General features: G+C 36.4%; 2 protein-coding genes across 4 annotated transcripts in view; one reads left to right on the forward strand and one right to left on the reverse strand.

Moving 5' to 3' along the window:
• Positions 1–12,395, forward strand: part of Sema2a (Semaphorin 2a) — a 1,542,453-nt gene that overhangs the window by 104,183 nt on the left and 1,425,875 nt on the right. The window lies entirely within an intron of this gene.
• Positions 1–12,395, reverse strand: part of LOC145985770 (alpha-tocopherol transfer protein-like) — a 30,704-nt gene that overhangs the window by 593 nt on the left and 17,716 nt on the right. Inside the window, exon 8 of one of the 2 annotated variants that reach the window (XM_083119848.1) lies at positions 11,501–11,665. The exons of the other annotated variant lie outside the window; for it this stretch is intronic. Coding sequence (XP_082975974.1) covers positions 11,592–11,665 — 74 coding nt within the window. The 3' untranslated portion in view covers positions 11,501–11,591. Of the gene's footprint in view, positions 1–11,500; positions 11,666–12,395 lie in introns of those variants that run through there. 2 annotated transcript variants of the gene reach the window in all.

The following is a 12,395-nucleotide window of genomic DNA, read 5'->3' on the forward strand; positions in this document are numbered from 1 at the left end:
GTAAAGAAAATTTCACAATACCGGACGATTCTACAAAGTGCGTCTCTTCCTTGATCTGTGGCGAAAAATTGTTCGGAACTCCGGAAAAATGTTCTTTCAACTGAAATCGACTTATTTACAGAGTTTCACGTTAGTAATCTCCTGGAGCAGTTGCTTAGACGGTCGTCTTGTTATACTTTTTCGTCAAGAACGAAACATTGTAAGTTCAAATCTCACCCACTCCTGATTATTTTTTTATTGTTATTTACCGAGCACGAAGTGTTGTAATAATGTAATATAAGATTATATTAAATCACTGTAAATATTTATGCGATGTATACCTCGGGAATGTTTCTACTCAACTTTTTGATTTTTTCAGTGATTGGCAGTATTTTTGGCAAGACCTTTCTATTCACTCAGCTGCCAAAAGTTATGTTAACACACATTAAATATTTATTTATATGTCATAAATATATGTTCTTAAACAGGATGTTGTAATCAATGTGTCCCGGGTTTTATATCAGGTGGAGGCTCATTGCCAAGTGGTTCGGATTTCTGTTTAAACTGTAGGCCCAGTCCCTATTAGCCTATCTGTGCATCAAGTAGACTTAAAACAACAACAACAACAACAACAACACACACACACACACACACACACACACACATACCATCACACACATACCATCATACACACAAATACGATGTTCTTTGTTTGTGCTCTTCACTGCGGACCTAAAATATACGTCGGATTTTCAAATGATCCAACCACAAATATTATGCTGTATTCAACGTTTGAAACTACCCACCTCAGACTTAACATCGCATGTTTCTGCGTCCGGAAATGCTGGACGTAAATCGCATAAATATCAACGGAAATATCCAAGAAACGTAAATAAGCATTATTGTCCAAAGCCGTTTACTTTCCGAAAAAGATGTTGCAAAGAAGTAGGATTGAACCCACGACCTTCCATTCCGCAAGCAAACACGATTCCCCTACACCATACTCTTCACGTTATTTTATGCACTCGGTTCGAGGGATGAACGCATACACATTTATGTTGTGGTGTAGTGCAGTGTGAATTGTAAAGTTTTAGCTGTTTGCTGGAGTCTTTAGGATAGCTGAGGAATGCTTGTAGGATTAAACATTAGGAGCGAATTTACAATATAGAGATATTCTCCATTTTGTTAATATTTCGCATACTCACAACCACAACCACTAATCTGAAATTAAAATTTGGGGGTCACGTCTAGAAATCGGAAAATATGGGGGTCCATGATCTCAACCAACAATGTAGAATTGCTCATTATTTATCGCAAGATCTATCGTTTCACAACGAAATATACATTATTCCTGATATACTACAACCACAAATGTTAACTATGTTTGCCTAACCCAACTGCAACTGGTTTTTGGGGCTATCCATCCCGGAATCGGTGGGAAATTTAAACTAAAAAAATATTTTCGTTCGAAATTTTTGAGTCCAAATTTCCCACCGATTCCGGGCTCCGCCCCTGGGGTAATTGACCTACCGCCCCCCAACCGCTAACGAGGCCCCGCCTCCGCTCCGCTCCGGCTCCCCGGCTTTTTCTATAGACTCCCTGTTAAATTGGCCGGAGTCACTTGCCCCCAAATGAGCCCCAAACTTTTAAATTTGAAGAAATCTGTTTCCAGGATACGGACAACTTACCTGAATTTCACACAAAACACCTTCCCGATGTTAGACAATACTACAGGAACTTATTTCGGTAAGTAGTTTCTTCTGTAGAAATGAAGAAATCTGTCCGAAGGATAGTAAACTAGTACGCGGAACACCAAATTCCATCAATTTGTTAACCAAACCACGACCATCCTCTTCTGCACTCCACTTCTATAACTGTAGCACATTAACAACACTTATATAACTGTAGCACATTAACAATCTTTTCATTTCTCTGCGCCATTCTTACACGACCTTCCACGACCAATGCTGTGAACCAACGAGAATCGCTCTGAACAGCGTCGCAACGCTCTAGACAGCGGAACGGACGTTGATCGTCATTTCTTCACATCATCAAACATGGTTGTTATGTTTGTTTATGGGGAAGCATCTCGATAATTAACAACGTTATTTTACAAGTTCTACAACTCAATGTGCAATTTAAACACGCTACCCCCAAATATTATGTGCATATATGTAAATACCACCGCATATTTAGTGAGTATAAAAACTAGTAAAGTAATTACAGAATATCTCTATATTGTAAATTCTTACCAAACATTATGACTAGGGCTCGGAAGATGATGACCTAAAAAAATCAAAAGATGACCTATAAAATGACCTAAAAATTGTAAAAAAAATATTATAAAATAATTTTGCCTGTAAGAATGAAAGCTTGATTTTTCCATAAATTACAAAAGAGTAAGTAGTCTAATAAGTCGATGAAGCAAGTTGTTTGGTTGTTGAAACTACTGAAGCGAAGGGGAAGGGAGCAACTAAGTGATAATGTAGTGTTCTTTGTTTACTTCAAGGTTACATAAAATATATCTCAAGGTTTTTATTTATAAATCATTCATCTCCTTTCCGGAGGAGGCACATAGTGGTTCGGAACCTACTTTAAACTGGAGGTCCAGTCCCGATTAACCTTACTGTGCATAAAGTGGACTTAAAACACCAAATCAACCAATTCATCTCCTTTGAGAGTGTGCCTTCTACGACATTGAAGTCGGCCAGCATCCGAATATACAGTTCTGCTTCGCGTATACCAGAGTATAATTTCATTTAATATTGTGACTAATTTTCCAGCAAAAGAACCTTAAAGTAGTCTTCACACAAAGTATTTTAATCGACTGCCTAACATTTCAGTTAAAAATAATATTATGCTTTGACCGTATTTTCGATTCATGGTGAATTTGCTAAAAGGACCATGCCAATAAATTTACATTTATAACTTTTATTAGTAAATGCATTTAAAATGCACGAAAAACAGGGGTGGAGAAAAATAAACCTCAAAAATTATTACAAATGCAACAAAATCTGTTAAAAATACTGACAAATAAACTAAAAGCCAAAAAAGGCCGAGAAACGCAAAAAAGATGTTAAATAGAAAGTGTTTTCAGGCTCTAACTGAAGGGAAATTGACATGATATCAGGTTTAGCATTGTTTATAAGAGTCAGAAAAAAAGTTGATGAAAAATCAACCTAATTACTAATTATGATCATTGAAAAAGTTGGAGGGAAGGAGGCGGCTTACGTATTTTTTTCTTGCTGAGGGATCGTCCCATATCTCCACTTCATAATACAAAAAAAAATCAGGTTCATATTTCGAAAATGACTTGCAGTTTTCCACCACGAAAATATGTTTTTCATAGTTTGAAGTTCGTTAGGATGCATTTGCAAGACATCCCATTGTTTTAATTTCACACATATTTTATATTTCATACGTTGAATATCCCTTTCCTCTCTCTTTTCTTGTTTCTTGCCAACCGGGGTCTGGTTCAAATGACTCCTTTTCGCTCTTCTGTTCCTACTTTAAACAAACAACAAAAGACTTCGTAACTAAACGATTGCTTGTTCCAAACACAGAATTGACACACAAGTTACAAAATATGACAAAACACCAATAGAAATGTTCATCATGTTTCCCTTTCGGCATTTCTCGATTTTTTCTCAATTCCTATCCTCATAAAAATTACCATGAGGAAATTACAGACATGACATTATGTCTGAATTGACTTCTTCATACTGGTATCAAATTTTAACATGAGCTACCTGGAGAAGAGGTAGCTTGCTTGATTCTCACGAGGGAGATCGTAGGTTTCATTCTCCACCTAGGCAGGATTTTTTTTTAGGAGTATATCGTTGGGTGTAAAGTTTATCCACCGTGCTAAGAAGTTAACATTGGTATCTGTATTTCACGAGGTGAAAGGAAATAGTAATATGAAATTATTTCGATGACAGAAGGAAGTCACATGCCACGTTGAATGCACAGAATCAAGTTACGTAGAGCTACGTCTGTGATGGTGGTTTCGAATATTGCAAAGTTAGTGGGGAAAGTTTGTTAGATCTTGTACTCGTACTTTCTGCTGTAATAATAAAAACATTTTTGATACCAAGCAGTGACGAATTAACGATCATTATAAGGTTTTAAATTTTTTGTTTGTCACTCACTACATAAATAGTTATTAGTAGTTTCGTATCGCATCAGCCTCCGTTGCAATAACTATTTAATTATGTAAATTGGCGATTTACTTTTAGTTTTAGACGCGTGGCAAGATGGTGGTTAGGGGATCGACAACAGTCATTACGAAGGAACGGACATAAAATTACCAATCTTAGCAATTTGAACTCTACAGTAATGCACTACGTACATCACTACTTAACATAACTGTATTTTTTTTTTTTAGTATATCGAAATAATCAATATTTTAGGTGTCAGTGAAGAATATAAACAATACATAACTTAAATAACATTACATTTTGCATCCTATGTAATTTGTGAATTAATCATGATGTGTGTGTTCAGTGGCGAAGCGTAGATTTCCTAGCAGGCTAGGCACAAAAGTGCGATAATTTCCATTAGTTGCTTAAATCTGTAAAAAGAAAGGGAGGGTGGGAATGTCATGGAGAGTGGTTCAATGTCTCTCCAGGCCGCTTCTTTACTTGACAGTGGCGTAACTTTTTCAAAAGTGTTGTTACCGGCCATCAATACGATAATTATGTCTTAGACGTTCTCCTCCCGCCCACCAGATGTCATCGATCTAGATTTTTGTTCATGTCGGATTTTTTTTTGTTTGTATTTTTTCAACCCCTGATTTATGCACACACCTCCAGAAAGAACTACTAATCAAGAGACATCGCGAAAATCCAACGAATAGTGCTCGAGCGCTGTTGTCAATTCTTCATCACTTTTTTTCTAAATTTATTTATTTATTTTGCAATTGAGGTGAAAAGGGCTAGAAGAACCCCATAATTTTCGGGTCAGTCTGACGTTTGTGCCGTGAGCAGACGACAGAATTCCGCACTTTCAGCGACTGTCAGTTTGGAACGTTCTACTTCTTCCAACTGTGTTTTTTTTTGCAAGACTTCCTCGCACCGAGGAAAACACCATTGTTATCTGTTGTCTAACTAAAGGAATGGTTGTAGTTAATTCCAGTCTTGGCTTTCTAGATAAATGAATTTCTGACACCTGTATGTGCAAGTAAATATAATTTAAATTTTGAATATTTTCGTCTCATTTGTTCTGCTCTTTGCTAATCGTGACGATGAGAATGTATAGAATGAATTAAAGATGATCAGAAAACATTGACATGACCACAATTAGGTCACCTGGCTTCGTAACGTGTTAGGATGACCACTATGGGGCTTTCAAGAAAAAAAACATAAGTAAAGGTGACCTATCTCATTCAGTGTGTATACTTTCGCATCCTAGTTTGTTCTACCCCTTGTGTTAGTAGATACCTTTACGTGATAATAGAACATAGGATCCTTGTTTGGGACCCAGCAACACGACAGGTTACTATGTAACATATAAACAGGTTATAATAAATAATAATAATAATATAATAATGTAGTTGCTTGAGAGAATAGAATCCCAATTTTTAGGCGCAATTTAGCTCTTTTCTGCCAATCCAATGTGACAACACTGGTCTGTTCCGCCAGACCTGAAACAGACATGGCCCGCGCAATAACCCCATAACACTCTTTGACCTAAACCCAAAAAAGTCTTCCCTTGCATTGTACTCTCATTGACCGCCCTCTTCTCTTGTTACCCCTTAAAGGTGAACGAAACTGCCTACCTCTTCGCTTGTGTCGACTGCATAAAAAATGTCTGCTTGTAATCTCTATTCGACGACAGTGTTAACGCATTAAATAAAGTTTCAACAACTTTTTTTTTTTTTAAATATTTTGCTGTCTCTTGCCACTGCTACTTGCAAAGGAAAAATATAGTTGAAAATATTTTAGAAATTGTTGTTATAAGAAGGAAACATGAAATAGCAAAAGTGGGTCCTACCTTCCCGATGATTACATCTTCACTCAATTAAGAACTCGATTGTTCTTGTTGTTCTTGCATTTCAGTCCAGCACTTCTTGCATAAATCTGATCGCTGCATACGACACGAATCACAAACAAAGCTCTACCGCCACGAACCCCGCGCTCCGAGCCACGCTCCCTTGTAGCATCCTAAGCAGGAGGCAAGTTTTTACAGAGAGAGAAGAAGCGAGGGAATCCCCGTTCACGATAAAAATAAATTGTTCAATTTCCAGTGAAAGTAAAACTACTTTGTAAATATAAGGCATAACTAGCATTTTAATTTACATAATTTGGTATGAAGACTTACTTTACAAATGTAAGTTCTTTAGACTTTCTGTTTACGCTACGGTGTTGGGTGAATCGACAAGACCATCAGCACTCTGACCGGAAAACGAAGTCAGAACTACAGTACTCCGTAATTTTCAATTTCACTTACACTTGTCGATGAAAGGAAGGAAAGCCTAAGTTTCGTACAAAATATGGAGAATGTACAATGAAATAGAAATCTCTCTGCACGAACACAGGCTAATGTTTATAAAAAATGCTGGTACACCACAAATTTCCAACCCTGGCGGAAATGCAGTGTTGCTGACATTCTGTTCGTCCTAGTGGGTAACACCGCGAGGCCGGCCTCACGAGCACGTTATAAGCATACGTATTACAGTACTCGTAAGATTAGGCTTCCAGCATATACGACCGTACGACGGAATGTGAAGAGAAGCCCCAGCAAATGTGCCTCACTCCGTGTAGAGTTCGTATACTGGACAGGGTTAGAATCTTTTTGTAATTATCATAAATGAAAATTCCAAACTTTTCCATTGCATTACATATGTTTTGACGAAATAAGTAAATACACCTTTAAAAAAGTAATGGCGTGGGTAGGCCCGGCCTCCTGGCTTCATAGGACGCTTCGCCACTGTGTGTGTTAACACAACATATAAACAATAACTAAAAAAAGTTTTAACCTTAAATCCTGGAAATCTTTAATTCCTAGGGGGGGGGGGAATGCGCAGAAGGGACGTCCCTCAAGTGTGCATCGGATACATTTTTTAAATATTCTAATATCAACGGTCTCTGTTCAGCAAACAAACAAAAAAATAAGAGGAGAGGGTGAGATTTGATCCCGCGACCTTTCACGCTTGACGGAAAGTAAGGATAGTAGCGTCTAACCAACTGCTCTACGTTAACTTGACGACATTATGCCCTTAAAAACATGTTGACGTTTATGAGGACTCCCACCTCCCTGTGTTCCAAGCACATTTTCTCGATAATTCGTAAAAAATATTAGTTTTTGAGATCTGTTCGATATTATGAAAGGTATTGTAAATAAAATGTCGCATAAACTCCTCAAAAATTTGCTTCTTTCTGAACAAACTTGATGGCGATTTCCTCCAGGTTTAGAAAATCTGTATTCGGTGTTTCAAACCCCTCTAATTTCAAGTCGAGCAAGCAGAATCGTAAAAATTCCTCAAGGTTCTTTTGCCAATGTAGGTCTATTATTTCTCTTTGACTGTGTATTATAAAAGCGGTTTATAGTTTCTAAGTTCATGGAAAGTGCGAAATTGAAAACCTCTCACCGCAGCGTTTTTCGTCTAGTCGAAGGACCAACTCAAAGTTGGCTACTCTTACCTGGAGCCGAAGTACAATGTTGCTAATTTTACGAATTCTGGACTTAGAATTCTTTCGGGGCGGTCAAATAAGATGTTGCGAAGAGCACCTGTTTACATCCTTTAATTTGTTTATTACGCCGAGTGACTTATCAAGACTGATGTAACTGCTTTACTCAGCAATCCTTGGGTTCCAAGTGTCTGTTTCCTGTCTGGGATTCTGATAGCCAAGAATCGAGAGAATTATCGTGCTGTTCTAATAAAATATACAATATTATGTGGGTGTTATATGATTCTACGAAATGCTGAGTATATTGTAATCAGAGTATTTGAAAACAAAAAGGTTCTTTAATGTCAGTTGTCTTATGTACAGGTTATGTGAACCTTGTTACGGTTCAATTTAAAAAAGTTTAATGATGGTTTTGGTAGAAGCTGTTGTAACTATTTGTCAATGAGCGGGTAAATAATTAAAATTTGAAAATAACTCTGTAATAAGGAAGAAGATTTATAGAAGAGCAAGGTAGAAGTATGAAAGTAAACCTCAAAACCGTTAATGATTCTGCAAAAAAAAGAGTGAAGAACAAATGAGAAAGAAGATAGAACAGTTATGTTAAGAAGAACGTTATTTGATGAAATTCTTCAGAGAGTAAGATGAAATAGCATTAACGAAAGAGGAGATAGCATTAATAGAAGGATGAAGTGATGAGAATTCTTGGACAAACATGAGATAAAATTCAGTGTGTATGAACATAAAAAGAAAGTGCGAGAGAGGTACACGAAAATAAGGTCGAAGGCAGACCGGAAATGTTGTTGTTAAATAATAGTAGGTCGAAGGCGAACCAAAAACTATTGATGATATTAAGTACATGTTGACGGGAAGTAAATGTGGATGCCCAGAATTATGTTGTAAGTCTTATAATTATATGCTGTTAAGAAATAGTTTGTGAATTAATTGTGCATTTCTCTGAAAAATGAAATAATCTAGAGGTCAAGGCAGCGTTTGGATTGCTAAACATCTACATGCTCGTGACTTGTGCGAAAATATTTGCGATTATTTCTTGGCAATCTTTGTTGATTTGTAGACTCAACAAACGCTGTGCATTCTGTGTAGTTATGTTTTGTAATGCTTCTACTTTTGTAATTACCTACCCTAGAATAATATAACTTTATGCATAGCACAACTCACTGAATTAACAGAAAGAGTAAAGAACATACCACGAAAAGTGGTCCTGCTCCATGTACATAACAAAATGAATGAATCTGGAAAGTATTATTGTTTTTAATTGCATTAAGGTTTAAATGTTTGTGAATGCATATAATTTGCATATTTTACCCACTCAAATATTAACATCTGTAGCCTATATGCTTCACAGACAAATTAAGTCAAATTTTGCTATATTTTTAAAGCGTCACACACGGAACACATTTCCGTTAATGTCTTTCATTCATTGACTTGCCATCATAGTCAAGACTTTTTCATTTTTTAGCAGACACCATCAAGTACTTCATAATTCTATGAAATTAGTTCTTTGTCAATATTTTAATCCAATCTCATGTGTGCAACGTTACATTTTTTGTGTGTGAAATGTCACACACGTGGAATGCACCGTAACATAAATTTTGGGGCTCTATCGAGACAAGAGTTGCCGGAGTCTCGTCTTCGCACGTGTAAGCAGTTTTGTCTCGTTCTTGGTCTATTCTCGTGTTTGTTTACTGTAATGAACAGTCGAAACCATTCGATACCAATCGTTTACTCCGAAATTATTTTAGATCAAAATATAGAAGTTATAGACCTATAACCTACTGCGCCATAAATAAACTCTTATCACTAGGGACTCCGACAGGAAATGAATGAAAATGTAAACAATCAATAACTCGGAAACAAATATATATAATTACGCAATCACACACACACATATGTACATATATGTATATATATATTTACTAATCAGAAATTTTTATAGATATAAACACAAAATTTGTTTTACAGAAATATCAAAAAAATGTAGATACGGTAAGTCGTATTTCTACCTAGTAGCAGTGGCCTGCAATTCACAGAAATTGATTCATCGAAATCAGCAACAACGAAGCGCGTCGTCTATACTTCTGTTCTCATACAAATTACCAAAAGAAAAATTTTAAATCATCCACTGGTTTTCTTTATTCGTCTGTTACTGTATACGATTCGACCTAAACTTTCCTGTGCATATATGTGTGTGTGTTTAGAGAAAAAAAATTACTGAATTATTGCCACATTTTTAAGTTTGTAGTACATAAAGTCATTTTGTACACTCACGTTGTGTACTATTGTATGGCTGAAATATAACCCTATTCGCATAAAGAAATATATTAGTATACTACAATCTGAGCTGATTTGACGTGTAAGTTATTCAGTAATCAATCAAATGGAGTGTCAAATTTCTACTTTCTGATTATCAATTACTTCGTTTCTGACTGTACGGTACAGTGAATGGAGCTCTCAAATCTTTCATAATTAAGACTAGGTTGCTAAAGTATTTATGTTTATCACTTGTTTGTGTTTGTTACTATTTATTATCATGTAACCTACTACAGCATTATTTTCTTTTGTTTTTCAGGTATGTACGTCTTTGTCATTGTGTTTCATGCAATTCACAGGAAGGGTTAGGTTGGTAAGTACTTGTGTGCATCCAAAACTAATTATTAGCATGTGATTGGAATCGTTTATGAATGGATTTATTGCAGTTGCTGTATCGAGACCGAGTACGATGCAGGCGTTCGTGACGGGATTCTCAAGCAGGGAATTAATATAGGTCTGTTTGTTATTAGGCACACACACACCGAGAAATTCACTTTTGATTTTACCTCTGGCAGTGAGTGATTGAGTTATATTGGATCAATTCACTCCCACTTCCACTTAGTACCTACGTATTTGATATAAATAGATCTTCAGCGTTTCCACATATCGCTTGTTATAGGTGTCTGGAGTGTATGTTTCTAAGACGTATATTTAGTATATAATAACGTTACCGGTGGTGGAATCTCCCCGTTGGCGTAGTAATAACGTTTTAGCCTTGTTATTAGGGGAGTCTGGGTTTGATCACCGGTAAACGGAAATTCCAGAGTGGTTCGGGTACTACGCATACTTTAAACTGTAGGTCCAGTCCTGATTATCCTATCTGAGCATATTGGACTTAAACCTTCTTCTTCCCGTTCCCATTTACGGTGGTGGTACCCAACCCCATCCGAAACACTGTATTGCCTCTCTGATGAGCATCTTGAATATAACTACCATAAGTTGGAGTTCCGGTTACCAGGATATTACGAATAGGCATGGTCCGGAGGTTAAATCACTCATATTCGCTAATATAGGCACTTGAAATAGTCATTATACTTGCTCAGTGCGAGCTCCTTTGGCCACTCTGCAAAAAGTAAATGGAATACGTCCCTAACTGTTCCTGTGATGATTTCTTCAGAGGGGAGAAGTACAAGAAGTTTTTGTCACGGAAAATAAACCAATCGCACGCATGAAGTCGGATAGGCTAGGACAGAGTTTCAAAGGTTCCTCATAATTAGCAATAGTCAATCCATCCCTGTGGCAACCGTGTTTATTTTGACGATTCCATTTTTCTGTTTTCCGATGGTTGAAATATTATTTATGTTTGTGTGTGTGCCAATTGGCTTATGTATGCAAAGTGCCTGCTTGTTGTCGAAGGTGCAAAAAAATGTCAAATGTTAACATGTGCAGCCATTGGCTCTACAGAATTGTAACGATTGTATTGAAAGTGTTACGGCTAGTTAGAACGGAAAAATGACTTTGACTGTACAATGTATACGTAACTAATATATGTTTTTATGTTAAAATTAAACATGATGCTGTGAGTTCTCGAATATTTTAAAAATGGAGACAATAATAAAGAGGAAGAAAATAATAAAACTCTTTATTGTCTCAATATCTCTTCTTAGGTTACAGTGTTTTAATTGCCATGTAGTACATCAAGAAATCATAGTGATGCTACCTATCAGAGGTCCTGTACTTTGCATTTGTCAATGCAGAGCTCCGGCAATATCCATACTTGCTGGCATTTTCTACAAAGACGGAGAGAACAGAGAATTAGGTGTGAATAAGTTGTGGGGTCTTAGGTTATTTCGTACGTGTGTCTGAGAGCAAGAGATCCTTCTAGTGTTAATGTAAAAATTGAACTGAGATGCAGTTCGTTATGTTTTATGATTACTAACATTTTTTTGCGTAAAGGAAAGTGCTCAGTAGTGCTTATGGAATATACAGGAATATACAGCATTGGCCAAATTATTGGACTCATTGTAAAATAGAAGCACAGTTCCTTATTTTGAAAGTGTTCTAACTAAATATATTTCACGATCGTAATGACTTTTTATAGGATTAAATTGTTTGTCTGCTTCGATATTATCTTGTTTTCCACAATATTTTATTTTACTGTGTCCAAAAAATGGGTGGCAGCACGATTCCTTGCAAATTCTCAAAAATGCTTGGAACAATACGTACATTGTCTACCGTGTTATTTATGCTATTTGTTTGGTCATGACAAAGGAAATAATATTATTTCTGGTTCTTGTAAGGGCGTTCTTTATTTGTACGTACCTCCGGAGCAACATGTAATATCATAAACCACGTGGTTTGAAGTTTAGAAATAAGAGTGAAATGGAATTGTACACAAACAGTGATTAAAATATGCTCAAAAAGAGCCAAAGGTGAAGATCAAAGGTGGTTATATAAAGTACTGACAGTACTTGCTCTGTGTACCTAGGTATAACAATGCAATGTGCATCACAAAACATT

The sequence above is a fragment of the Lepisma saccharinum genome, chromosome 3 (genome assembly GCF_977018435.1).
Source record: "Lepisma saccharinum chromosome 3, izLepSacc3.1, whole genome shotgun sequence".
NCBI classification, from domain to species: Eukaryota; Metazoa; Arthropoda; class Insecta; order Zygentoma; family Lepismatidae; genus Lepisma; species Lepisma saccharinum.